This window comes from Aspergillus glaucus (genome assembly GCF_001890805.1).
Source record: "Aspergillus glaucus CBS 516.65 unplaced genomic scaffold ASPGLscaffold_12, whole genome shotgun sequence".
NCBI lineage: Eukaryota > Fungi > Ascomycota > Eurotiomycetes > Eurotiales > Aspergillaceae > Aspergillus > Aspergillus glaucus.
In genome coordinates this window covers 294,860-318,718 of record NW_019170464.1, presented here as the reverse complement: position 1 = coordinate 318,718, position 23,859 = coordinate 294,860, and the positions used below count along the sequence as shown (strand labels likewise).

The 23,859-nt window shown below is 50.3% G+C and overlaps 10 protein-coding genes across 10 annotated transcripts; 4 read left to right on the top strand and 6 right to left on the bottom strand.

Annotated features, from left to right (window-relative positions):
- Positions 1–781: 781 nt before the first annotated feature.
- ASPGLDRAFT_172834 (type I polyketide synthase) lies at positions 782–6,344 on the bottom strand (the record flags this gene model as incomplete). Its single annotated transcript, XM_022542778.1, has 1 exon — positions 782–6,344. Exon 1 carries the CDS (start codon positions 6,005–6,007, stop codon positions 782–784), a length of 5,226 nt encoding a protein of 1,741 aa, XP_022400117.1. The 5' UTR covers positions 6,008–6,344.
- Positions 6,345–7,736: 1,392 nt separating this feature from the next.
- Positions 7,737–11,142, top strand: ASPGLDRAFT_172830 (uncharacterized protein; the record flags this gene model as incomplete). The annotated part of the gene is made up of 4 exons (XM_022542777.1): positions 7,737–8,036; positions 8,088–8,349; positions 8,399–10,584; positions 10,639–11,142. The coding sequence occupies 4 exons, from the start codon at positions 7,737–7,739 to the stop codon at positions 11,032–11,034; spliced, it is 3,144 nt and encodes a 1,047-aa protein (XP_022400116.1). The 3' UTR covers positions 11,035–11,142.
- A 292-nt stretch (positions 11,143–11,434) lies between these two features.
- On the top strand, positions 11,435–12,237 carry ASPGLDRAFT_128077 (vacuolar protein sorting family 37 protein; the record flags this gene model as incomplete). Its single annotated transcript, XM_022540765.1, has 2 exons — positions 11,435–11,694; positions 11,751–12,237. The coding sequence occupies 2 exons, from the start codon at positions 11,435–11,437 to the stop codon at positions 12,235–12,237; spliced, it is 747 nt and encodes a 248-aa protein (XP_022400115.1).
- A 98-nt stretch (positions 12,238–12,335) lies between these two features.
- On the bottom strand, positions 12,336–13,506 carry ASPGLDRAFT_127621 (phosphatase PAP2 family protein; the record flags this gene model as incomplete). Its single annotated transcript, XM_022540729.1, has 4 exons — positions 12,336–12,703; positions 12,740–12,826; positions 12,877–13,391; positions 13,445–13,506. 4 exons carry the CDS (start codon positions 13,504–13,506, stop codon positions 12,336–12,338), a joined length of 1,032 nt encoding a protein of 343 aa, XP_022400114.1.
- An 823-nt stretch (positions 13,507–14,329) lies between these two features.
- Positions 14,330–15,634, bottom strand: ASPGLDRAFT_172822 (aldo/keto reductase). The gene is made up of 4 exons (XM_022542776.1): positions 15,340–15,634; positions 15,028–15,292; positions 14,643–14,970; positions 14,330–14,591 (listed from the first exon to the last, which is right to left on the bottom strand). Exons 1-4 carry the CDS (start codon positions 15,477–15,479, stop codon positions 14,389–14,391), a joined length of 936 nt encoding a protein of 311 aa, XP_022400113.1. The 5' UTR covers positions 15,480–15,634; the 3' UTR covers positions 14,330–14,388.
- Positions 15,635–15,818: 184 nt separating this feature from the next.
- ASPGLDRAFT_47963 (uncharacterized protein) lies at positions 15,819–16,437 on the bottom strand. The gene has a single exon (XM_022546788.1). It carries the CDS (start codon positions 16,382–16,384, stop codon positions 15,929–15,931), a length of 456 nt encoding a protein of 151 aa, XP_022400112.1. The 5' UTR covers positions 16,385–16,437; the 3' UTR covers positions 15,819–15,928.
- A 178-nt stretch (positions 16,438–16,615) lies between these two features.
- On the bottom strand, positions 16,616–17,043 carry ASPGLDRAFT_398011 (uncharacterized protein). Its single transcript, XM_022545129.1, has 2 exons — positions 16,842–17,043; positions 16,616–16,786 (listed from the first exon to the last, which is right to left on the bottom strand). Exons 1-2 carry the CDS (start codon positions 16,974–16,976, stop codon positions 16,724–16,726), a joined length of 198 nt encoding a protein of 65 aa, XP_022400111.1. The 5' UTR covers positions 16,977–17,043; the 3' UTR covers positions 16,616–16,723.
- A 1,399-nt stretch (positions 17,044–18,442) lies between these two features.
- Positions 18,443–19,108, bottom strand: ASPGLDRAFT_172819 (GFA family protein). Its single transcript, XM_022542775.1, has 3 exons — positions 19,068–19,108; positions 18,825–19,004; positions 18,443–18,761 (listed from the first exon to the last, which is right to left on the bottom strand). Exons 1-3 carry the CDS (start codon positions 19,073–19,075, stop codon positions 18,458–18,460), a joined length of 492 nt encoding a protein of 163 aa, XP_022400110.1. The 5' UTR covers positions 19,076–19,108; the 3' UTR covers positions 18,443–18,457.
- A 531-nt stretch (positions 19,109–19,639) lies between these two features.
- ASPGLDRAFT_47957 (uncharacterized protein) lies at positions 19,640–20,354 on the top strand. The gene is made up of 4 exons (XM_022546787.1): positions 19,640–19,716; positions 19,793–19,827; positions 19,918–20,032; positions 20,128–20,354. Exons 1-4 carry the CDS (start codon positions 19,667–19,669, stop codon positions 20,240–20,242), a joined length of 315 nt encoding a protein of 104 aa, XP_022400109.1. The 5' UTR covers positions 19,640–19,666; the 3' UTR covers positions 20,243–20,354.
- Positions 20,355–20,624: 270 nt separating this feature from the next.
- Positions 20,625–23,183, top strand: ASPGLDRAFT_36177 (nitrogen permease regulator 3 family protein; the record flags this gene model as incomplete). The annotated part of the gene is made up of 2 exons (XM_022544658.1): positions 20,625–21,753; positions 21,802–23,183. 2 exons carry the CDS (start codon positions 20,625–20,627, stop codon positions 23,181–23,183), a joined length of 2,511 nt encoding a protein of 836 aa, XP_022400108.1.
- Between the last annotated feature and the right edge of the window lie 676 nt (positions 23,184–23,859).

Sequence of the window (23,859 nt, the reverse complement as noted above, 5' to 3'; positions counted from 1 at the left end):
CTGGAATTCACTGGTAAATCGGCGTGGACGAAGGAGGGCAGTTGCGTTGGATCATCGCAAAGTGCAGGCCGTACGTATCGAATAAAGGGGGTTTCTGGATAGGACGCAGACACGTAAGGAGTTTTGTTATTGGAGAGGAATAGAAAGAGCGTATAAAATTATATCGACGCGCACAAGGGCCGGCCTTGACTCCGTTGAGAGGATGTTCAGTTTAAGGTCCAAGAAGGGCGCGCCCGGAGAAAGAGTCGCGATTTCTCGTTGATCCAATCAGCGCCCGCGATTGGCCCGAACTTCATACCTTACTATGACTGCTAAGAATATTCTATGAACAACTTATGCCATATGCCTGTGTCTATACTACTCTTTATTGATACCATTGAAAAGTACGCTATAATTGCTGCTATGATCGTGTCTGTACTATACTAAGGAGGCAGGTATGCCAAAGTCTCTTGAGTCGATATATAGTTATCCGCACCCCGGCGCCTCAGTTCAACCCAGACTTCCGGGGACATTCCCTTTTCTTCCTCTCTTCTTCATCACCTTGAGTCATCTACATTCCATCGATCTTCCATTATTGCTCTAAGAGAATGACACGAGAGCAGTGCTCTCAGTCGAAGGTGTAGCAACCACCAGTCTTATGTGCGCTACTGCTAAGGACCAGAGTCAAAGGGTATCTGCAATTTTATAACGGCGCTATCACAAACTAACATAACAAACATGACTCATATCACGCAATACAATGGAGTCTCTGGAGTTCTATATACAAAAAGCAGTTGGGTATCTACTGGGCCAGCTTTTCAACAAACCACCCAACCAGATGGTACGTCGTCGGGTAGTTCCAAACCAGAGTTGGTGGGACATTGATCTTGAATGCCTGTTGTAGCTGACGTCGCAAGCTGACACTCATCACAGAGTCCAACCCAAGATCCGACAAGGTCGCCTTGGAGTCGATCTCGTCCGCGGAGAGATGGAGGACGTTGGCCACACAAGTCCGAATCTGTTCATCGAGATATGACTTCAGCTCCGGTCCGGAAGACGGCAGTGCTGGATTGCTGCCGGTCTTACTCTGATCACCTTCACTGGACGCTGTGGCTCGACGGATGGCGATATCGTTTAGAATGGGTGTCGGAAGTGGTTCTCCTTCATCAAAGACGCGGCTACGCAGCACCACGCCGTGATCCATGTCGTACTGTGCAAGATGCAACCATGCCTGGAAAGCATCATGACGACTCACATCCGTGATGCCCTTGCTTTCAAGTTCCGCAGCGACGAAATCGCTATCGCTTCCCAGACCCATACCTTGCCACGCGGTCCACTGGAAAGCAACCGCGTTGTCACCCAGATTCCGGCGATGAGTGGCCAGTGTATCGAGGAACGCGTTTGCGCTGGCATAAGAGCCTTGACCAGGGAAGCCAAATAGCTGGCCACATGAAGAGAAGAGGACGAAGAAATCAAGTGTGTTCGGTGGGAAGGCCTCATGCAGAGCCAGCGTTCCGCTTACCTTGGCTGACAGGACGCGGTTAAGGGCGTCCTGACGGGTCTCCACGATGAGTTGGTTCTCCAATACTCCGGCTGCGTGGACGACACCCAAAACCGGAGGGAGACCCAGTCGGTCCAATTTTCCTAGCAAACTGGATGCGGCGCTTGCATTGGTGATATCGACAGACACGGTGTGGACGCTGACACCCCTTTGCTCCAGATCTTGGATCTTTGCGATTGTTGACTGAAGGTCACTGTCGTGAATATCATTCCAGGTTCTCCGCGGCGGCAGCGAACGTCGGGAAGCAAGCACCAGACGTCGAGCTCCCTGCTCAGCCAGGAACTCTGCCACCGCGAGTCCAAGCACACCTAAACCACCCACAATGAGGTACGTACCTTCAGGTCGTGGGAGCGACTTGGACGGCTGATGGGTCCGGTCTTCTGGAGAAAGAGCGCGAAGTCTGGCTGTCCGGGCTATTCCGTCGCTGATACGGATGATGTCGGCTTCTTGGATGTACTTCATGGCGGCTAGAGGCATAACCCGCTGCTCACAGTCAATGAGACCTCCAAAGCAATCAGGATGCTCGCTGGCAATGATTCTGCTGAGGCCCAGTAGCGGTGCGTGGGCGAGTGCAGTCGGTGTCTCCCCTCGCGTGGCGTCATCGGTAAGCACGAAGATCTTGACGGGGAGGGACATCTGAGCGACAAATTTCGTGACTTTCAGAAGCTGCCAGGTGAAGGTCTCTGTCATGACAGGCACTTCCTGAAGTGAATGCACCTCGTGTGGAATGTAAACGATTACCGTGCCTTGGTCAGGTACAAAGTTGTGAGGAAGTTGATTGTCGAGATCATCGGCTGCAGAAAGCTGAAGTGATCGGACGTGGGCAGGCAAGGTATTCGCATACATGTTTCTCATGGCAACGTCACTGCCAATCAAAATGACTTTCTCGACGCGAATAGGCTTTTCTGCGGGTAGAGCTGGTGGCCATGCCATCCGATGCACCAGACCTGAAATGCTTCCTCCGCTTGCACCGGGTGTACCCTCGATTTCGGAGAACCGCATGGAAGTGAATTTGGCCAGCAATATTCCAGACTCGTCTAGTACATAGACATGGCTGGAATACTCCGTGCTGGTGTCTTGCTGTACGTAAACCCAACCAACCTTGGGCGGATTTCGCTCCGTGAAAACCTCCACCTGTTGAATCTGTGCCGGCATGCGCAGTCGAGGCATGTCGAAGAAGATGGTAGATCCAATGGATGTCGCGGCGTCCAAGAACGGTGCCCACGATGAAGGGCTCCAGTCATTGATGCTTTCCGACCCTGGGGCGACGTCGACTCGTGCGATCATTTCGTTGGTGTTGCCATGGTGCTCAGTCACCGTCCATGGGAATCCCATGGCGCCAACTCCGACCTTTGCGAGGTAGTCGATGCTGAAATCATCCCGTAGCTGTGCGCCGATACGGGTCTTCACTGCAGATATGTCGAATCTCACTTCTGCGGTTGTTTCAGGTCGACAGTTGACGCCGTGACCGGTCGTGTGGGTGACCCAAGAGCTCTCGTCCCTTTGTTCGCCTTCTGTCAATCGTGACATGAGTTTCACCTCATGATCTTGCTCCACTACCACCTGAATGTTTCGCGGGGTACCAACGGCAATGGGGACCTTTAGGTTGATGTTCTGCAATGCGGGGGTTCCAGTAGCGCCCAGGAAGGTATTGATCAAACACGCGGCAGGAATGATTTCAGTTCCGGAAACTGGATGGCTCAGCGGGAAGGGCTTCGTGTCCTGGTCCAGAGTCGTTGAGAAGACCACCATCTCGGTGCCGGCCACAGCAGTCCGCTTGCCCAAAAGAGTGTGCGTGTCGACATCATGCAATTCTGCGGTTCCGGTTGTCGTCGCTTCGCGCCATAGGGGACGATGCATCCAGGGACCCATTGGTATCCCTTGAATCCAATTGCTCACCATATGCTGCTTCGAGTTGCTGATATCCGCTCCGCTGCAGTATAGTCGACCAACTGCATGAAGAATGCTCTTCTCTGCTGGTTGGTTTCTGCGAAGAGTGGGAAGGACCGAGAAGTCGTCAATGCCACGGTCCATGATAGTCTCGCTAATCGAGTGGGACACAACGGGGTGACTGGAGACTTCCAAGAACCTCCGGTGGCCATCCTCAATGGCAGCAGCAACAGCGGAAGTCAGCTTTACTGGGCTAATCGTGTTGTTCACCCAGTAACTGGTATCCCGAGGGTCCTGGCCGCGAGCATCCGAAAGCGAAGTCGAATACAACTGGACTGCTGGCTGAGTAGGTTGCAAGGCATCTCGAAGCGCGGTCAAGAGAGGCTCTCTAAGCTGACCCAGGACTGCGGGACTGTGAAATGCGATATCAGTCTTGACTGTGAAGGTCTTGGTCCCTTGGTCCTGATACTGTTGAACGACAATGGCGACATCCTCTTTGGGACCAGCGACAACACAGGATGATGGGGATGAGTCGATGGCGACAGTCACATTGGTTGCGCCTTTTTCGTTGAGGTCTTGACGGACATCTTCAGAGCCCCGGCTGACCAAAGCCATTGCTCCATGGCCCATAACCTGCCTGTACAAAACTGCCCGTCGAGTGACAATCAACGCTCCCTCAATTGGCGAAAGCGCACCAGCAACCACAGAAGCAGCGATCTCTCCTACCGAATGACCAATAACTGCCTGGGGGAAGATACCGTGGCTGTTTAATGCGGCGCTGATTCCGATTTGGACGATGTAGGTCAAGATCTGTATCCGATCGGACGACTCGAAGTCACCCTGCTGCAACCATTCAATAGGCGACGAACCGATCTCCTCGTGGACAACAACATCAAGTGGCTGGATGGCATCGTAGAAAACAGGGCTGTTGATCAATTCCTTCCCCATGTCCGTCCATTGCGCTCCGTGACCAGAGAACACCCAGACGACATCTTTCCTCACATCGGACGGGAGGGCACGACTTTGCGCAGTCCATGGGTCGCTAGTCGAGCGCTTCTGTATGGAATCTAAAGCGGCGAGGGCACCATCGATGTCTTCGACGACTGCAGATGTCCGAAAGTCGTGATGGCTACGTCGTGCGGCCATCGTTTGGCACAGACCATCAAGATCAAGCCTAGGACCCTGCTGGCGGATCCATGAGCTCACCAATTCTGCAGAGGCGGATAGACGTTGCTCCTGGGGTGCTGAGAGAAGCAGTAGCTGTGGGCCCATGCTGTGGACATTCTCTTCGTCCAGCGGAGATGGCTTTGTGTACTGCGGGAACTCTTCGAGAACAGCATGCGATACTGTTCCGCCATAGCCATAAGAGCACACGGCTGCGCGACGCAGTTCATCCGGGTTTGGCCAATTGGTCGGTTTCTGCACGACCCTAAGGCCGGCTTCTTGCCAGTTGATTCGGGAGTTGAGCGTTTGCAGGTTCGCTTGGGGGGGTAGGATGCCTTTTTGGATAGCGAGGACAGACTTGATGAGACCCATAACTCCTGCACCGGCCTCCAAATGGCCGATGTTGGGCTTTATCGACCCAATATAACATGGATCGTCACTTGGCCTCCCGACACCATAGGTCTCTGCAACTGCGGAAACTTCTGTCGGATCTCCCAGCGCAGTAGATGTAGCGTGCGCTTCGACGTAGCGCACCGTATGGGGATCGACGTCAGCGGCGTGGAGTGCTTTCTGTGCGACGAGTTGCTGTGCTTTGGCGTTCGGGGCCATGATGCCGTTGTTCCTGCCGTTGTGGGCTACCGCGCTGCCCTTGATAACTGCCATGATGTGATCTCCGTCGTGAATAGCTTGACTGAGATTCTTCAGGACAATGGCACCTGCACCTTCACCACGACCATAACCATTTGCGGTATCATCGAACGATCGGCATTGGCCTTCGGAGGAAATAACCCCAGCTCTAGCCAGGACTGTTGTCAAGCCTGGACTGCAGAGTGCGTTCACGCCACCAACGATCGCAACCTTGGATTCACCTCCGACGATGGCTTTAACGCCATGGTGGACAGCAACGAGTGAAGAAGCACATGCAGCATCAACAGCAACACTGGGCCCCATCAGGTTCAAATGGTACGATATCCGATTTGGAACCCCACAGTATGCCGTCCCAATCCCCATCCAAGCATCGATATTCGCCAGGTCCTCCAAAATAAGACTCCCATAATCATTCGAGTTCACACCCCAAAAGACAGCGGTATCACTACCACCCAGCGTTTTCGCAGAAATTCCAGCGTCCTCGAGCGCCTCCCAAGCAACCTCGAGCGAGACACGCTGCTGTGGATCCATTTGCTCTGCTTCTTTCGGGGAGATGCCGAAAAACTGACAGTCGAATTCTTCGATGTTCTCGATGTAGTATCCGCGGTTGGGCACTTGGCTCATGACTTTTGGGTTGCGGGGGTCTCGATTGTGGTATGGTGCCCAGCGCTTGGGAGGCATTTCGGTAGATGCTACTTTCTGGCCCAACAAAGCTTGCCAGAGTTGTTCGGGGCTTTCGATGCCGCCGGCTACACGGCATCCCATGCCGACGACTGCGACATCTTGGAATCGAGCCTGTATCACTCTGTTAGGGTGTCCGGATCTTTCTTCCGGGTGGTTGAGGACTTACACTATCACTATGTTCGGTGACGGGAGTGCTTCTCGAGTCATTAGATCTCGATCGTGGTATGGAAGAAGTAGAGGTAGACATGATGGTTATGCGGAATCAAAGTTTTGCACGAAGAAAGCTGCTGCAACAAACGTGGGGAGTATTTTTCTAAAGCATGCGGCGATGATGCAGGCCTCGCAGCTTCCTTCATATATGCTTGACTAACCTGCAGCTGAAGAATTAATAGTGTAAACTCAAATTACCAATATCAGGACTTTTTTTATTCAGCTCTTTCTTCCTGGATACCAGGTGGATAAAGAGTCAAGCGCCTACGTGTTCATTGCGAGTCTGCAATTCCAGCCACAATCGTGTTTGGGGATCTACGATATGACGATCAAGAAGACAGACTTTCGCTTATCTTGCCTTTGGTCCGAGCACCTGGATCACGGAGCTACTAGCGCCATACCCTTGCATGCCTGCAGGAAACGCAATTAATTCACATGGGTCCTCGCCGGTGGGATCGGGATTGCCACTCGGGATTGCTATGAGTGTATCACCAACACTTGTGATACAAACCTAAATTAAACAGCCAGTTTGCTAATATGCATCGAGATTTGCAATGGCTCAAATGCAGTTAAGAGAACTAGATATGCCTTCCAGCGAATCTTCACAATGAGGTCACGTGATAGTAGCCCTAATCGGCCCCGGATCCCATCGGGTCCCACCGGTAGAGATGAAAGTGGATACGATACATGGACGCATCCTATTCTTGAAGTTCTGCAATTACTCACCATAAGATTAGTGGAAATTTTAAGAGCTCTGCTCACATTGTGATCATGCAGGTATGGAGGTTTCGGAGCTCGTCAACTGCAAGGTTACTCTGAGCATGAGATCCCTGCATTCGCATGCATCAATGCCTTCAGCTATTCCAGGTGTGTATACCTTTTCGGAATATCCGATATGGGTGCCACTTCGGCCCGTTGGTCTGTTCCCCTCATTCTGTGGATCAAGTCACTGAATCGGGGCTCGTGCATGTCGATCTTGCCAGTGTCGTCGTGTCATCAAGCCACATGACTCAATCGAGATACATCCGGCAACCACTACGCCAGTGGCTCTATTGTTTTTGGATTTGCCTGGTTGTGGACAAACTCATTTGTGATCCGTGTATGGGCTGGTAGCCCCTCTTAGTATTGCCCTGTCGGTAAATTCCTTCCTCAGTGGATGACCGAGGCTGGGATTGAAGCTGATATACGGAGCATGTCTGTCGTATTTTCGATCTGATACGTACAAAGTGGATCGTTTCCGAGAGGGTTTCCTGTCATCCACTTAGTTCGCACTTCGTCATGGTGCTGAACTGAAGTGCGCTAGGATCCAATAGCTTTACTTCATACATTGGAGAGATTATTTTGATTCTCGTACTGATCAGCAGGGATTCTCAGCTGAGATTGAAGACTATTAAGATAGCGAATCTGATTGGTGTCAGCGCGATTCCTGCGAGCAGTTGGGGCTGTTACCGGCACCAGCTCTCGGCAATATCATCCCACTTGGAAAAGAAGTCATGGTATAATTACCAGCAGGACCCCAGTTAATGGACACAGGTTGGTCCTTGTTCTACTTGAGCTGAGCCTTTTATTCTACGTGATTTTCATTCCTCAACAACCCAAAATGGCAAACAACAATACTCACAAGATCGGCCAAAGGCTTATGGTCAATGCCATTGACGACATCGCCGAGAAAGATCCAGAGAGAACGGTTTGCATCATGCCGGAGACAACCGACAGTTCGGATTCTTTTGTGAACCTGAATTTCAGACAGCTTGCCCATGCGGTGAATTACACGTCTTGGTGGATAGAGAAGTCTTTTGGGCGTCACAATAGCTCTCCGCAAGAGACGTTGACTTATCTTGGGGCGAATGACTCTCGGTATCTGATTATTGTTATGGCTTGTAATAAGACTGGTTATCAGGTAAGGTAAACAACAGGAATTATGAATTCAGCGTGTTGACATTGGATATAGCCCCTGCTTTCCTCTACTCGAAACTCTCAGGCGGCACAACTCCGTCTCCTGGAAATGACCGACTGCTCGAAGCTCGCATATAGTTCTGAGCGAAAGCAAAAGGCAGAGGAGATCGAGGAATGTCGTTCTGATTTGAAGAATGCACAAATTCCATCGTTAGCTGAGATTCTTGCAAGCAATACCGAATTATACCCCTTCACGAAGACATTCGAAGAGGTCAAGAACGATGTGGCTTTTATCGCTCACAGCTCGGGAACTACTGGTAAGTGATTAGTCGAGCATTTCTAGAAACGTGCTAAACATGGTAATAGGATTTCCCAAACCAATTCGCCTCACATACGGCTACTTTGGCGCTCTGGACCATGGTAGATACGTCCCCATCCCCGAAGGACGAACAGCAGGTGTACCAGATCGATTGACTCCCAACGACCTTATCCTGTCCACGACTCCCTTCTTCCACATGATGGGCTTCTCCTTGATGGTCATGACCGTCTTCCATGGAATTCCTTGCGTGATCTTACCCGACAAGCCGCTGTCGACTGACCTTTTGACAACAACCCTCAACTCGACAAAGCCAACAGCAGCCCTCTTTCCACCATGTATTCTAGAAGATATGACCGCATCACCCGTATCCATGGATGCTCTGTCGGGACTAAAACATGTCTACTTTGGGGGCGGTCCTCTTTCTCCCGATGCTGGACGTAAGGTCAGCGAACACACCAAGCTCGTTAGCTTCCTTGGGATGACGGAGGGTGGTTGGGTATTGTCGCTTGTTCCAGAGGATAAAGAAAACTGGTCGTATTTCGAATGGAGTCCGACGTTTGGTATCAAGATGGAGTCAATTGGCGAGGGTGGACTCGCGGAGATGGTCTTGCATAGACACGAGAGGCCGGATCTGCAGCCCATCTTCCACACATTCCCTGATATTCCAGCATACCACACGAAAGATCTCTACTCGCCTCATCCGACGAAGCCAGGTCTTTGGAAGTTCCACGGTCGCCTGGACGACGTGATTGTTCTGAACAACGGCGAAAAGTTCAATCCAGTCACCATGGAGAAAATCATCGAGGGACATCCTTTGGTCGCTCGAGCTGTCGTTGTTGGTCTGGGCAAGTTCCAAACAGCGCTCATCGCCGAACCTAACTGGAACCAGGAAATCCCAGATGAGAGCCAGTTTATTGAGGAGATCTGGCCGACTGTGCAAGAAGCAAACCGTATCAGCGTGGCTCATGGTCGAGTCATGAAGGATAAGATCGGAGTAGCGTCTCGCGACAAACCATTCAGCACCACACCCAAGGGAAGCACGCAACGACGACTGGTAACGGATAGCTACCAAGATGAGATTGAGGCTCTTTACAACAAGCGCGCATCAGCTGATGCCTGGGTTGATGCAATTTCGGGAGCTACTGAGCTATCCGATATCGTCCAAGTTATCCGTAATATGATCTCGGAGGCTATTAGCCTTTCACCAGCAGAGTTCACAGACCAGATGGATTTGTACAGTATTGGACTGGACTCGTTGCAGACGTTGCAGCTGAGCACGATTCTCCAAGTCGCGGGCTTCAAGACCTTCACGCCCCAGATGGTCTACGCAAATCCTAGCGTTGACAGGCTTTCCAATCTTCTCTACGGTATCGTTCACGGCGTTCAAACGGAGGAAGGCGCAACTTCGCGGTCTGAGCGCGTCGACACCCTGGTCAAAAGGTATACGGATGATCTGCGTCAACCGGAGGTTGGCACAAACGGCGTGAGCAACGGCGTCAATGGCACAGAGAAAAAACATGCCGTCATCTTAACCGGATCTACGGGCTCCCTGGGCACATACATCCTCAACAACCTCTTGAACGACAACAGCGTTTCCAAGGTCTATTGTCTAAACCGCACCACTGACGCCCAAGAACGCCAGACCCAGAGCTTCAAACAAAAGGGCCTAACAACCCTCGAAAGATCTCAAGCGGATAAAGTAGAATTCCACACCGTCTCCCTTAACAAAGAACACTTCGGCCTTTCCGACACCACCAAATACACCGAGATGCTCTGCACAGTCGACACTGCCATTCATAACGCCTGGCGAATGGACTTTAACATCTCCGTCGAGTCTTTCCAGGACCAGATTCAGGCTGTTCGCCGGCTGGTTGACTTCTGTAAACAGAGCACGCATCACGCACACTTCTACTTTATGTCCTCCATTGGGGCTATTGGTGAATGGAAGCGTTCGGGCGGAGATACTGTCCCAGAGGTACCATTCGAATCATGCGATGTCGCGCTTCGTCAAGGATACGGAGAGGCGAAGCACGTTTGTGAGCGGATTTGTCTCGCTGCGTCTAAGGTGGGTGTGTCGACAACTATTCTCCGGTTGGGACAGATTGGCGGTCCTACCACGGACGCTGGGATGTGGAATCCGTGGGAGTGGCTGCCAGCTATTGTGCAAACATCCAAGACCATCGGCAAGATCCCTCATACATTGGGTGCTGCGCCGCTCGATTGGATTCCAGTGGTATGTCTTCGCCCCCTCAAGTTACTTGCGAACAGAATACTAACAATACCATAGGACACCCTCTCAACCATAATCCAAGACCTCATTCACACCCGCCAAACCCAGGATTCAAACACCTGCGCAGTCTTCCACCTCGTTAACCCCACCCGCACAACATGGGAAGCCCTCCTCCCTTCCATCCACAAAGCCTATAGCAACACCATACAACCCGTCGACATGCAAGACTGGATCAAAGAGTTGGAGCGTATCGAGAAGCCCTCTCCTGAAGATCTCGCTACGAAACCAGCTCTCAAGTTGCTGGGCTTCTATAGAAGTCTGGTCCAGGGTGAGGGGGCGCTTTCTGTGCCGCTTAGCGTGGAGAGGACGAAGGAGTCGAGTGTGACGATGCAGGGCTTGGGGCCGATTTCGGGCGAGTTGATGGGGAATTGGTTGAGGCAGTGGAACTTTTGAGTGTATGAGGGCTAGTTGTTGATAGCACGGATATATAACTAGGGGTACCAGTGCAATGTACTTACTGCTGCTGAATTACTTCTTAAGGTCACTAAAAGAACAATGACTGTCTTAGGTGTTAAAGTCTATTCCTCGTCGGAATGCCTTGCCTAATAGAGATGGGAAGGACTTACCCTTTCAGTTTATAGTATGGTGTCGCTACTATGTTCACCGCATAACTAAGTTAACTACTCAGTCATGTTCAGGCATAATAAGGCACCGCCAAGGCACCAACATGTGATCCTCTCCGCATCTCCAACGTCAATCCCACCACCAATAAACAGCACAACCTCTATTCAACACACTCGCCATGTCGCATTTACCGCCCTCAACCTACACTCCCTCATCGTCGCCATTCATGATGAACCCAGCTCTCAACGCCGACACCCCTCCACCACCCCCTCCGAAGCCGAGCAGCCACGATGTCAGTCGAAACGGCACGCCGCAAACGAATCCCGCTCTCCCGGTTACTCCATCGCAGGCATACCAGGAAGGATATCAGAGTCAGGACAGAGTGCGGGCACAGTCTGTGAATGCTGCTCAGTCGCCGGCTCCGGGTAACCTGCCCAGACCCCCGACGGTGGAGGAGGGGTGGTTACCAGATGTTGTGCGGGATAAATCGTGAGTCCCATCACCCTGCACAGAAATATACAGACTAGCTAATTATTACTGTGTAGTACTACCGACCTACAAACAATCCTCCAAAACCCATCCCTCATCTCCGCCCTCTCCAGCAACCACCCCTCGCACACAGCGCACCAACAACACCTCGAATCCCTCCTCAAATACAACCGCGACCTCGCAACACACCTCCTAGACCTCCAGTCCCAACTATCCGACTCCCGTGCCTCAACCGAATCCCTCCTCCTAACACACCAATCCCTCGAAGTGTCCTGGCGGAAGAAACAGACCGAGATGGACGCCGCGTTGGCGCCGTGGTCGCCGCGCGCGTTGTACCAGCGGCTGTCCGCGTCGATTTCAGAGCAGGAGGCTATTTGTCAGGCTGTGGAGGAGAGTTTCCTGGAGGATGATCATCATGGGAGTGTTACGGAGAAGGGGGTTGCGGATTGGGTGAGGAGGGTTAGAGCTGAGGCGGGGAGGTTGGCGGCTAGAAGGGAGGCTAAGGCGAGGTGGGATGAGGGGAGGGTTGGGGGGTGGCGGTGATCTGGTATGTTATATTTTCAATATCCTACACGCTAAATTGACTTCTAACCAGTATGACAGTTCGATGCATATGTCCAATCGTGCCTTAAGAGGCGCCATCAAACCAATGCGAGTTGACCAGTTTCCGCACGCCCAGCGGCCCAATTGTCATTTCCGACATGGCTTGGAAATCCGATCCTTTTGAAGAACGCATTCCTGCGACTCCTGGTTCCCCATGACCAGCCTCCGCCACGCTGAATAGGCAGATTGTACAGCCGAAACGCAATCCACGCGAAGAGTATGCCAATAGAAGACCCGAACAAAAGGTCAACTCCGTGATGCTTGTGATCGGTCCAGCGAGATGCAACTATATAAAAAGCAACTGAGATTGGTATAACCGGGAAGACGAGCGTATAAATGGGCGGTGCGGCTCCTTCTTTGCGAATGGAGAGTGTTGATTCCGGGTGGGAATCGGGTTCGGGGGTGTCTGTTTGTTCTTCGTCGTGCTGCGAGTTCCGATGACTGGACGGAAAGATGGGGAGGTATGGGAAGGCGATGGAGAATTTAGAGCATATCCAGAGACTAAAATACGTCAATCCGGCAAATGACACTGTTCACATCAATATCACTCTATACGGCTTGTTCAATGAAGAAACTCACAAGACGCATGATCACTCGGAAAACTCACAAACCCCGTCTTCGTCAACCCATGCGACCTATTCCGACAAATCTTAGAAGTCACCAACACCGGAGCCCCAGGCAACTCCCGCCCCAACCCACCAACCACATACGCAGCAACATTCTCCAAATCCGGATCGCACCGCGCCAACAAATCCGGCCGCGGCTTCCCAAACAAAAGCTTCAACCCCTTCGCAGTCGCATACGCACTAGCAACCGCCAGCGCTATACCGAGCCAACCCGCGTTAATCTCCCATAATTTATACCTCCACAGGACAGAGCGCGGGGTATACTTGTGTACCGTGTGTCCCGGGATGCGGAGTATGATAACGAGCGCGATGACGAGAGCCGGGAGGATCAGAGCGAGTGCCAAGGCAAGTCCGAAGGGAACTTTTTCATGTTTTGTCTCGGGGTAGGAGATGTTCGGGTCTGTGAGGGAGAAGGGGCGGTGGATGGGGGTTTGGTTGGACCAGGTGTAACCGATTGCTGCGATTATTCTGCATTCATCTTAGCTTTGCTATATCTTTGTGTTTGGATTGATGGGACGTACACTATGACTGTCCAATCGAGGATGTATGATAGTACTAGACGATTGGGGGTTATATTGCGCATGATGGTGATTTTGGTGTGGTTAAAATCGTGGTTGGGCGATAAGCTTAAATAGCTGGAAATGCGGGGAAGCTGGATCCATGCAGCATTACATCAATGACTGGATCAGCTGAGATCTACGAGATATAGTACATAAATGTAAATGATTCTCATCTATTCGATTGATTGAGATGAAAGGAAGAGTTGATCACAATACAACGTGGAAGACTCTGTGTTCTCCCAGGCAGCCACCCAACCGGGGCCTGTCGTCGTCGTCGTCGTCGCTATCTAGAATACTCTATTCAAGTTAGCAGTCAGCATTCATTCCACCAAACAAACAAAACACTCACATCAACACAACAGACACAGATATCCCAGGCCCAACCCTACTGCCCAGCCAGTCCTTCCCGTAGAGACAGAATCCCCACAGTCCAGCATGGTCAGTCGGCCGGCGACAACTCACTGAGACTACTGGCTAGTACCCAGGATTATTGCCGGCCTCCCTCCGGGGCCAGTTTTTGCTATTCTACTAAGATAAGTGGTCGTAACTTCGTAACTTCGTCCCTGCACCCTACCCAGCCGCCAGCCAAGGTGCCTGGGAGGTCTTTGTGTGTTATGTGTGTTCAAGAACAGAACAGATGGTGAGTAGATGGCAGTAGATGATAGTAATAGATGAAAAAAGATTGTCCTAGGATGAGTAGGTAGTTGAAGGAAGAAAAAAAAGAGGAAGAAGAAATCGAGCGGCGGTATATATGGGGGTCTGGAGGCAGAAGTCAGGGCAGGCAGCCGAGCAGAACCAAGGCAATAAGGCATGAAGATGATAACGAGCAACGAAATGAAAGATGTTGTGTTGATTCATTATATGGCACTACCGGTAATACTACACTAAAATATACTTCCCAATACCTAAACAGAGGTACCCTCAAGGTCCTGGAAAAAGTCCCGACCAAATTCTCCACTGCTGTCATTAAACCGCAGCTTGCGGTCAATCTGGTGAATCTTGTTCATATCATCCTCGTCCAGTCTAAAGTCACCTTCGAAGTTGGACTTGATTCTCGAGGGCGTCTTGGACTTGGGGAGAACGGAGTAGCCTTCCGTGATAGCCCAGGCTGCACTAGTTAGCATACCTTACTCGTCAAGATTGTAGAGGTGAGATATACCTAAAGCAGCCTGCGCGGAACTCTTCCCATGCTTCTTTCCAATTTGCTCCAAAATCGGTTCATCGATCAATTTACCCAGATGTCCGGCTCTCGAGTACAGTTCGTTCTGGTTCCCGAACGGCGAGTAATGCGTGACATGGATGCCCTTGGTCTTGTGCCAGTCGGCAAAGGCACGCTGCTGTAGCCATGGGTGACCTTCGAATTGGTGCACTGCAGGCTGGATGGTGGCATTTTGGATGAGACGTTCGATTTCGGCTTTGCTGAAGTTGGAGACGCCGATGGCTTTTACTTTGCCGGTGGAGACGAGTTTTTCCATTGCTTTGTATGTCTGCCATAGTTAGCTTTGTCTTGAATCAGAGTGAATAATAAGAGGAAGGGAGCCTACGTCAAGCCAGTCAATGTTCTCGAGAATTGGCTTGCCACTCGAATCCTTGGGGAAGGGCTCTTCGCCTCGCTTCCATGCCACCGGCCAGTGGATCAGAAGCAGGTCAAGGTACTCCAGACCAAGTCTGTCGAGAGAGCCCTGCAGAGACTTGGGGACATCGTCGGGGTGGTGTGCATTGTTCCAGAGTTTTGTTGTTACGAACAGCTCATTGCGAGGGATGCCGCTGGATCGAATGGCCTTTCCGATGGGTTCTTCGGTTCCGTATCTATTTTTGTTAGTGGTCGTTTGCAACCAAGCCTTGGAAATACTCACGCCTGGGCAGTGTCAATATGTCGGTATCCTGCCTTAATGGCCTCTCTGACGGCGTTTTCCTGAGACTCTGCGTCTTGCCAGGTGCCGAATCCAATGGCCGGGATTTCAGCGCCAGTGTTGAGCTTGAATTTGGTCCGCATTCTTGTAATTGTAAGGCTTCGTTTGAATAAGGTGGAATCTGATAGTTCGTGTTTAAATCGCCTGGATATCACCGTTATATGCCAGACCTAAGTGCAACGTCAAATTGACGTTCCATGACAAAGTGGTTCTGACGTTCTCATGATGCTTATGCCCGGATCACCAGGCATACTTTAAGGCTTGCAAGCTTCGGGCTTATTCTGGTGTTAGATTGCAATTATCCGGTTTGATGGTTAAAGCTGGTCTCTTACCTGTCAAGACGTGAGAAACTCTTCTGGGAGCAGAATGCGACCGACGTCATGGCAGCTGCCCTATCGGTTGAGATATCCGACTCTATATACCCCAATTAAGCCAGGAGTCGTGCATATGCACTCAAATGGATATTCTCTAATGACTGGCTTATTAAATATTTTGATGATACTCTAGTGTGTCGCATGCGCCCATTCCCAGTCTACAATCCTGTGATATTGTAGTCGTCATCATCAACCAGGATGTGGTCTCTTTTATTATCTGCGTGCGTCAGGTAGAACCGTCCGTCGTCATGGCCGTGATATGATAATATCCTCGGAACAGAGTCCAAGAGAAAGCGATGGACTAGAAATGCATCGACTGCTTGCGCCGCATAACACTCGCCTCTCATAATTAGATCTAGCGTCAATCGAAGGCCCTCGACGAGATAATCCCCGGAAGAGGTAAAAGGTCCAATGGGTTGCACTCGAGAGTCAACATAGTCTGTCAATGATTCTCGCGCAAAGGGTCCGACATGATCGCTTCCCGATTTATCCAAAGAGCCCATCAAATCGAATGGAAAAGCCTGTAATTCAGTGTATATGCCTGCTAGCTGGCTCATGACTTTCTTCCTCTTCTTAGAAGAAGTAAGTGACCAACGCAGCGACTTCCCAGCCATTTTCTCCATGAGGATATATCCGACACCAATAGGGTTTCCCCCTTCGGAGTTGTAATCAAATATCCTCGGGGCAGGGACTTTGGTCTTGCTTAGAAACTGAAGAGTAGCGACTTCGCTGCGCATGATATACCCTTGTAGATCCGGGGGTGGAGAGGTAGCATTCGATCTCCGAATTCGCGCGCCAACCAGCTTATCCCATCGTCTCAATGTGATTGCTCATGTCCCCCATTACCGAGAAACGCGATAACTGATCATACTGAAGGGGTTTCGGTATAGAACAAGGAACGCCATTGCGCAGGTAGCTAGCTCGAGAGAGAAGCGCGGAGATGTTGATTTTGTTCAGAAGGTTGCTAATTTCCTTTCTTTCTGCTTCCTAAGCAGCAGGGTCGTATAATTTGTCATCTTATCAATAAGGAATCATTAGCATTGTCAGAACCACGGTCTGATACCAGCTTACCTCCCACTTGGGGCATGTATTATACTCGGGGCCGAGATGCTGAGCGCAGAGATGACGATCGCAGAGGATACATTCGCCATAGGTGCGCACAGAAGGTTTGCTACAGTTCTTGAAACCACGAGTCCACATTGCCATCTTTGCAATTGTTGTTGTTCTCACTCGAGCGTAATACAAAGCGCGTTGTATAGACACTTCCTAATGCGGTTAGACCCACTGCACTAGTGGTTGCTGTAGTTTACCGAGCATAAGCGGGTGGTTTAAAAGCGGCTCGGTAGCGCACAGAAATTTTTTTCAACTCTCCAACGCTTCAACCTCGTTGACAGGCACAATGACTGCCATTACATTTCGATACTAACAACACAGTCTACTTGACTGAGCAGAGTAGAATGTGAGTTACTATCAACAATCCTCTGCACTCTGCAATTTCAGGATGAATTTCCTTAACAGGAGTATCCATCACCGAAAATTCATGACGGACTCTCTATAAGTCTCTAGAATTACTCTGACTTGCTTCGTCTGTTATCTGCTTGCTGCAGCTTGTCGTGTACATGTTGCTAACTATTGTCCAGTGTATATAGGTTCAACTATGATCGATTCGCACTGCTCGGTACATTATAGCAAAAGGTATGCATACATTTTTTTTTAACACTGCACAACACCACCCCTTCTATGATGATCCTCAAGACACGCAATAGGCATTCCTCAATCTTAAGACCCATGTGGAATCTGTCATTTACTCAAGTTTCAGCCTTGTCTGATTTTATACTATTCATTTACGCTTGTCAACACATTTTATTGTGATGCCAGTCACTAACATGCCGTTGAATAGGTAAATAAACCAATTCAATCACCTACCACCTCCCTTCTATGAGGATACTTTGAACGAACGGGCGGACATAATGCGTACATTTCCCGGCATCCATTCCAAGCAGAGCGTACAAACTTTGCGGGTGTTCGGGGATGTATTGCTTGTTGAGAACTCGTCACCTGAGTTGCTGCCTTCAACGTTGCTCGTATCATGGACTTGGTTGATCCTAATTAACGTGTCCATAGGTATTTTATATTTCCAATCTCTCTTGTTTATGCCCTCTGCATGTCAACATCAAATGATGAACACGTTATTCACACTGTTTGATCCGGTAAACCCGGAAATGAACATTTAAACAAAAATTCTGATTTAATGAGGTGAGTTCGATCTTTTTGGTTCCTGGCTGAATCTATGCTAACTGTCGAAGCCTGACTTAGTTGACAACATCTTTGTTGTTTCGAATCACTCATGTTTCACGACTTGATACTGATTCGTTCTTGAATAGGATCGATCCCACTGTAGTAAAGGATTGATTACCTTGATGACTGAGTGTAAGTACTTGCTGACGCTCCTTCCTCCCTCCCGTCACCTGATGAATTCTTTAATCGCTGTGTTCTTTCTGAACATCATTGAAGAAACAAACAAGATTCACCTTGGAGAACTGAACTTTGCCGCTCTTACTATTTTGTATCGCCATCGCTGGATGAACCTGGCTAACGTTACATCAGACAGGTCGTCGAAGCATATCCTTCTAGATAGTCATGAATGAATGTTTAATATTTCTTCAAATTTTCTGTGCATCGTAGACCTATTCGTAAAACAGTCCGTTCTTCTTATGCCATCCCTCCAAACTATCCTTTCCAAACGTCTCGTGCGTACTCTTCGCTCCCTCCGGCCACCGTACCCACTCCGGCTTCGAGTTGCCCATAACACAAACCATCTCCTTGGGAACCGGTAAATCCGTATCAATCGCGGACGCGAACGGATGAATCAACTCGGGATAGTGATGATCCCACAACCATAGCATGGTACTGCAGTTCGAGCAGAAGTTGCGCTCGGATGAGCAGCGTTGTTCGTTGGATGTGTCGCGTGCTTTGATCGCTGAGTATGTCCTACTTTCGTCAGCCCGTTACCTTCCTATATATATATATAGTTCCGAGCGAGGTGAAGCATACTTAATCAACTCCTCCCCCTTGGAAACTCCCAGGCTATCTGCAATCCCACCCAAATTCACACTCCCGCCATATCCGCCAACTTTCCGACAAATGCCACATGCACAGAGCTGGTAAGGGACCGGCGTTTGGGAGTCGAGGGCGAACTGTACGTCGCCGCATTGGCAGCTTCCTTCTAGGTGCCTGGTTGATGTGGTTGGTTAGTTGGTGAGGACCTTTGGGGAATCGGAGGATTGATTGATTTACATTGGCATTTTGTCGATCGATTGGGTTTGTATATTCTTGTACGTGATTTCTTGGAACGAAGGTGTGATTGTTTGAAGAAAGAGAGGGATACTTGAGATACCAGGAGAGGTTAGACGTCATCGATATATAAGTCCGGTTTGAGGGGGTATTTAGGTACAAAGTACGCCGGGTATGCTATTTACGTTCTTTACGAAGACTGTTATACTACATGACTTCCCATTGACTTCATCAACTCACCAATGAAACGATTGCAGCAAAACAGTTCAATGATGGTGGTGTAGACATGTCTGAACAACGGAATAGGCGCACAAGCAAATCTATAGCCATATCGTGTAGACCAATCAACTCACAAGCCCGAAGACTTGCTAGCTTTGCAAATGTATTGCATGAGAATTGCTGTCTTCTAGGATTTCCGGTTAGAAACAACAATATGATACAGCAATTGACATGCATTGAGCTTTATCAATGGCAGTTGGTACTGTTTGTTCTGTTTGCTGTGTTTGTCTCCTCGCCGGCCGCGACTTTTCGGGATTCGCTCATTGAAGCAAATCATTCGATTTCTTGACTTAATTGTCTTGTGAGAGATATAATTTGACAAGATGGGTTTCGGAAGTCCAGGTACCGGCGCGACAAATTACAAGCCTTCTCCGTGAGTGTCTCAACTCCCCATAACCCATGACCCATGCCTCAACCGTTAAGACAAGACTAACATATCAAAATACCAGACCCGAGCGTGGAAGCTTTCCTCTTGACCATGAAGGTGCGACCCTATGCATTGACCCGTCCATATTCCCATGATATCCGAACCACCACCGACCAGACCAGCGAACTAACCGGTCTCTGATCACAGGCGAATGTAAACACCTTATCCGGAACTACCTGAAATGCCTAAAGACTAGAGGCGGCGTCAACGACCAGGACTGTCGATTGATGGCCAAGGATTACCTGGGATGTCGGATGGAAAAGTGCGTTGCGTTAGACTCGTGGATCGGCTGATCGCCGTTCATCTTGCGCATGAATTCGAGGAAATTGGCTGACTGTTTCCTCTCTTGATTGGCAGGAACCTTATGGCGCCGGATGATTTTAAGAACCTTGGGCTTATTTTCGAGAAGCAGGAGAGTCAGGGGGGGGATAATGCGGGGACTGGGTCTGAGAATGGGGGGTCGAAGGCTTGATGGGAAGAGGGAGGACAAATTGGTATGGCATTTCAAGAAGAGATTCCTTATGGGGTTCTTTCTTGGAATTGACGATATGTATATGCACTCAATTCTATGGCGTTGGTTGGGTTACTCTGCTCATGTATATATATGGCCGGACTGTACAATTCGCAAATTCATGTGTTATGATATATATTACCATCCTGACTGTACAAAAAACAAGACAATGAATACCAATTTATCCTACATATTACGATCATACTAAATGCTGCCGTTTGCGAAAAAAAGTGACTGCATCATCCATGCGGGGAAATTTCCTATCGCGATAAAGTCGCGCCCGCTCCAATTGTCACCCAACCTCACCTAACCCAGCCAGCGCAACCACTCCCAACGAGCAACAATGTCCTCAATCGTCCGACCCCCCGACCCCTGCCTGGTAGCAATAATTCTAATCGTCCGCTCCCGCGCCGGCCCACGCTTCGTCTTCCACTACCCACCCAACCCCCTCAGCGAGAACGGCCTCCGACCCGCCAGCAAAAGCCGCCGCGCATCCCGCTCAAAAAGCACACAGGGAAATAAAAGCAATGACTCGAGTTCTAGCGACGAAAGCAACTCAACGACCGACGACGAGGAGGAGGAGAATCAGAGCCATCTGGCGGGGAGCGGGATGTCAACGACGCGACGGATGAGTAATTTTGGCGTTGAGGATCGGCATCATCATAGTCATCCGCTTTCTGCGTCGCCGATGACTAGTACGAGTGTTGGTGCTGGTGGTGCTGGGGGAGGGGAAGCGTCGCAGTCGCAGTCGCAGCGGCCGGGTTCGTTGGGGTCGGGACGGGCGTTGTTTCGCAAGCGCGGGCCGAATTCTGATGTGGAGGATGATACGGGTGCAGGAGCGGAGAGACAGGAGGATCCATCGCCTACAAGCGGACCGTTTATACCCCCGTGGGAAACGCTACTGGGTTTACCGTCTGATGTATGGGAGAAGCTGTTGAGTCCGTCGCGCAGCTGGCATAAGCGGCGGTTTGAGGTTGGGATAAACGATCTGGCGTTTGTTGGGTGGCCTGTATTTGTGCGCGAAGACGGGACATGGCAGAAACAGCGACGGAAGAAGAAGAGCAAGCGTCGGTCAGAAGCGTATGCGAGAGAGGGAGAGAGTCACGATGAGAGCGCTGACGATCGCGCTGGGTGCGAGGAGGGCATTGAGGCGATGGCTGATTCTACGGATACGTTGATTAGTCCCAGGGCTATTGGTTCGCCGGAGCTGAAGCGGACGTCTAGGACGAGTAGTAAGGCACCAATGACTTCCTGTTCAGTGGATGGAGATGATAAGGATTCCATGACTATGTTCAATGTGGTGTTTGTGCTTGATCCGCCATTGCTGGAGTATTCGATTCGACTGCGGGAGGTATACGATAATATCATCAAGAAGTTTGCCAAAGCTCTGAAATGGGAGCAAGCGCGTACAGACTACGTTTGGAAGGAGGCGCAGAACATTTCGCATTTCAAGGAAAAGGCAAAGGAGAAGAGTGAGTCTGATTCAACCATGATCCATGGTTCTATACTGATGAGTCTAGGATCTTCTGTCACTGGTCTTTACACCGAGCTCATATCGCATTCACCCCTAGCCCGAGCTATCTACACGCTTTACACCAGCATTTCTGCCTCTAAGATTGCTTCTCTTTCCCTTAGCCCCGATGTATCGATTTCACTTCAGATACCCCCTCTCACTTCGTCGCATTACTTACCCGGCCCAACCGACAAGGCATATCCAGGCCTGTGGCTTACAACCGCAGATAGTGTGACCCCGGTAGACGACGACCCGACAGCCGATGAGAACACCGCGCCGCATCAAGTACTCGCAAAGCATTTCGCTCTGTTGTTGCTCGATAACGAGGCGTCGATAATCAAAGACGTCGAAGCATCTGCGAGTGCGCTAGCTCCCGCCCTTGTGCACTATATTCGATGCTCTAAGTCGACTCAGTCTTTTGCTCACATCTCTACCGCCTCGGGAATTCCACTGTCAACAATCCAGATGTTGGCGAGCCACCTTGTCTACTGGCGACGTGCACGCGCAATTCCTCCGCTTCACCAACGGGACACATATATCGTGTCCCCGAACTGCGATCTGAGCAAGCTTGACATCGCTACTGCTGCTTTCCACCAAGCCTTTCCAACATGTCCAAGTTTGCCAAAGATGCTGTCGGCTTTGAGCGGTACGCCCAGACCGTACGGGAGCTTCATCCCAAGTAAAGACCACAAGGACACGTATTTCAATATCTTGGCTTGGCTGTTACGTGGAGGATGGGTCACGCAACTCCGCTCGTTCGGTAGAATCAAGGTGTCCCCAGAGATTAAAATGGCCGTGGAGAGGGCCATTCGAAAAAAGCAAATGGATAAGTTCTTGGCCGAAACCGGGCCAAATTCAGTGTCTGAAGTCATTCCTACCGAGAATGAACGGAATGAGCATGTCGACGACGATTCCAGCTCCTCTTCATCTTCCTCTCTCGGTAGCCAAGGGAGCGGAGATGAAACACCCATGCCTGGTCGGTATCACGATCCGATGGCCAACGAAATGTATCTTTCGCACTCACTCATGGACCACAACATGCCTTTGAGAACGGCGTCTCTTATTCTCTCGCCTCATCGGGCGTCGCCGCTCGAATCCAGATGGCTGGAAGAGCTTGTCTCCCAGTTTCCGGACAATGGAGAGCTGAGTGTGGCCGCTTCTCACGGTAGCAGAGATTATGCGGGATCTCAGATCTCACTGCAAAAGTTGTGGCCGCTTCTCATCAAATACTTCAACGGATATGATGCATTCGAGAAGATCCCGATACGGGAAGGGCTGAAGCGAAAGCCGACCTGGCAGGTTCTCACACGTTTAGGACTGGGAACAGGGCAATCGCATGTGGAATTAGATCCACGGGAGCAGGTATTGGTCACTGTACGGCATTGGTAGCTATTCCCATACTCCTGCAATTCTCCTGTAATTACCCCAGAGATACCACCAAAAAAGGATAACGCACGTGACACTCGGAAATATAATCACAGACATTAGCACACCGAACCTCCGATGACTCCCGACCTACCATTCAAAGTTTAGTTTCTTCTACGCCCGCGTCGCCCGGGGATTCTCCGTTCTTCAGCGGCGTCAGCCCTAATAAGGTAAAACCCGGACCACGAACTAGACAAATAAACCACGCGGTTTAAGCGATTATTCCAGCCCCATTTAATTCATACAGTAGCGCCCGGACCACGGATAACGGCTGACAGGGTCACGTGATGCCATGTTGGACAAGGGTGCGGTGCATTCCTGGTATTACATAGGTACAGATACGGTAATCTAGATGGTAACTGCTGGCTTCTCGTTGGCTGAGCGCACGCAGGTACATGCTTGTACATGGCCATGTACAAGCATGGCCATGCCTGTACAGTGCCCAATGCAGTTCCTGGCTGCTGATGTGGCAAGCTAGGTTGTCTGAGATAAGAATATTTCTATTTTGAAACGCACATACCTTGGTTAACTAGCTTGACTCGACTTGACTCGGTGGTTTGTTGTTTTCCGAGACAATGAAGGACCGGCACGTGAAGGGATGTCGGTAACATTGTATTTGATCTACTATGCACAGACAGGT

Coding starts and splice junctions, on each gene's coding strand:
- ASPGLDRAFT_47963 (XM_022546788.1), bottom strand. CDS start 16,384: ATGGCTGGGAAGTCGCTGCGTTGGTCACTTACTTCTTCTAAGAAGAGG.
- ASPGLDRAFT_47957 (XM_022546787.1), top strand. CDS start 19,667: ATGGGTTTCGGAAGTCCAGGTACCGGCGCGACAAATTACAAGCCTTCT. Junction 19,717..19,792: donor ACAAATTACAAGCCTTCTCC/GTGAGTGTCTCA, acceptor TCAAAATACCAG/ACCCGAGCGTGGAAGCTTTC. Junction 19,828..19,917: donor CTTTCCTCTTGACCATGAAG/GTGCGACCCTAT, acceptor CTCTGATCACAG/GCGAATGTAAACACCTTATC.
- ASPGLDRAFT_172819 (XM_022542775.1), bottom strand. Junction 18,762..18,824: donor AAGGGGGAGGAGTTGATTAA/GTATGCTTCACC, acceptor TGACGAAAGTAG/GACATACTCAGCGATCAAAG.
- ASPGLDRAFT_398011 (XM_022545129.1), bottom strand. CDS start 16,976: ATGGCAATGTGGACTCGTGGTTTCAAGAACTGTAGCAAACCTTCTGTG. Junction 16,787..16,841: donor ATACATGCCCCAAGTGGGAG/GTAAGCTGGTAT, acceptor CTTATTGATAAG/ATGACAAATTATACGACCCT.
- ASPGLDRAFT_172822 (XM_022542776.1), bottom strand. CDS start 15,479: ATGCGGACCAAATTCAAGCTCAACACTGGCGCTGAAATCCCGGCCATT. Junction 15,293..15,339: donor CATATTGACACTGCCCAGGC/GTGAGTATTTCC, acceptor TAACAAAAATAG/ATACGGAACCGAAGAACCCA. Junction 14,592..14,642: donor TTCCGCGCAGGCTGCTTTAG/GTATATCTCACC, acceptor TAACTAGTGCAG/CCTGGGCTATCACGGAAGGC.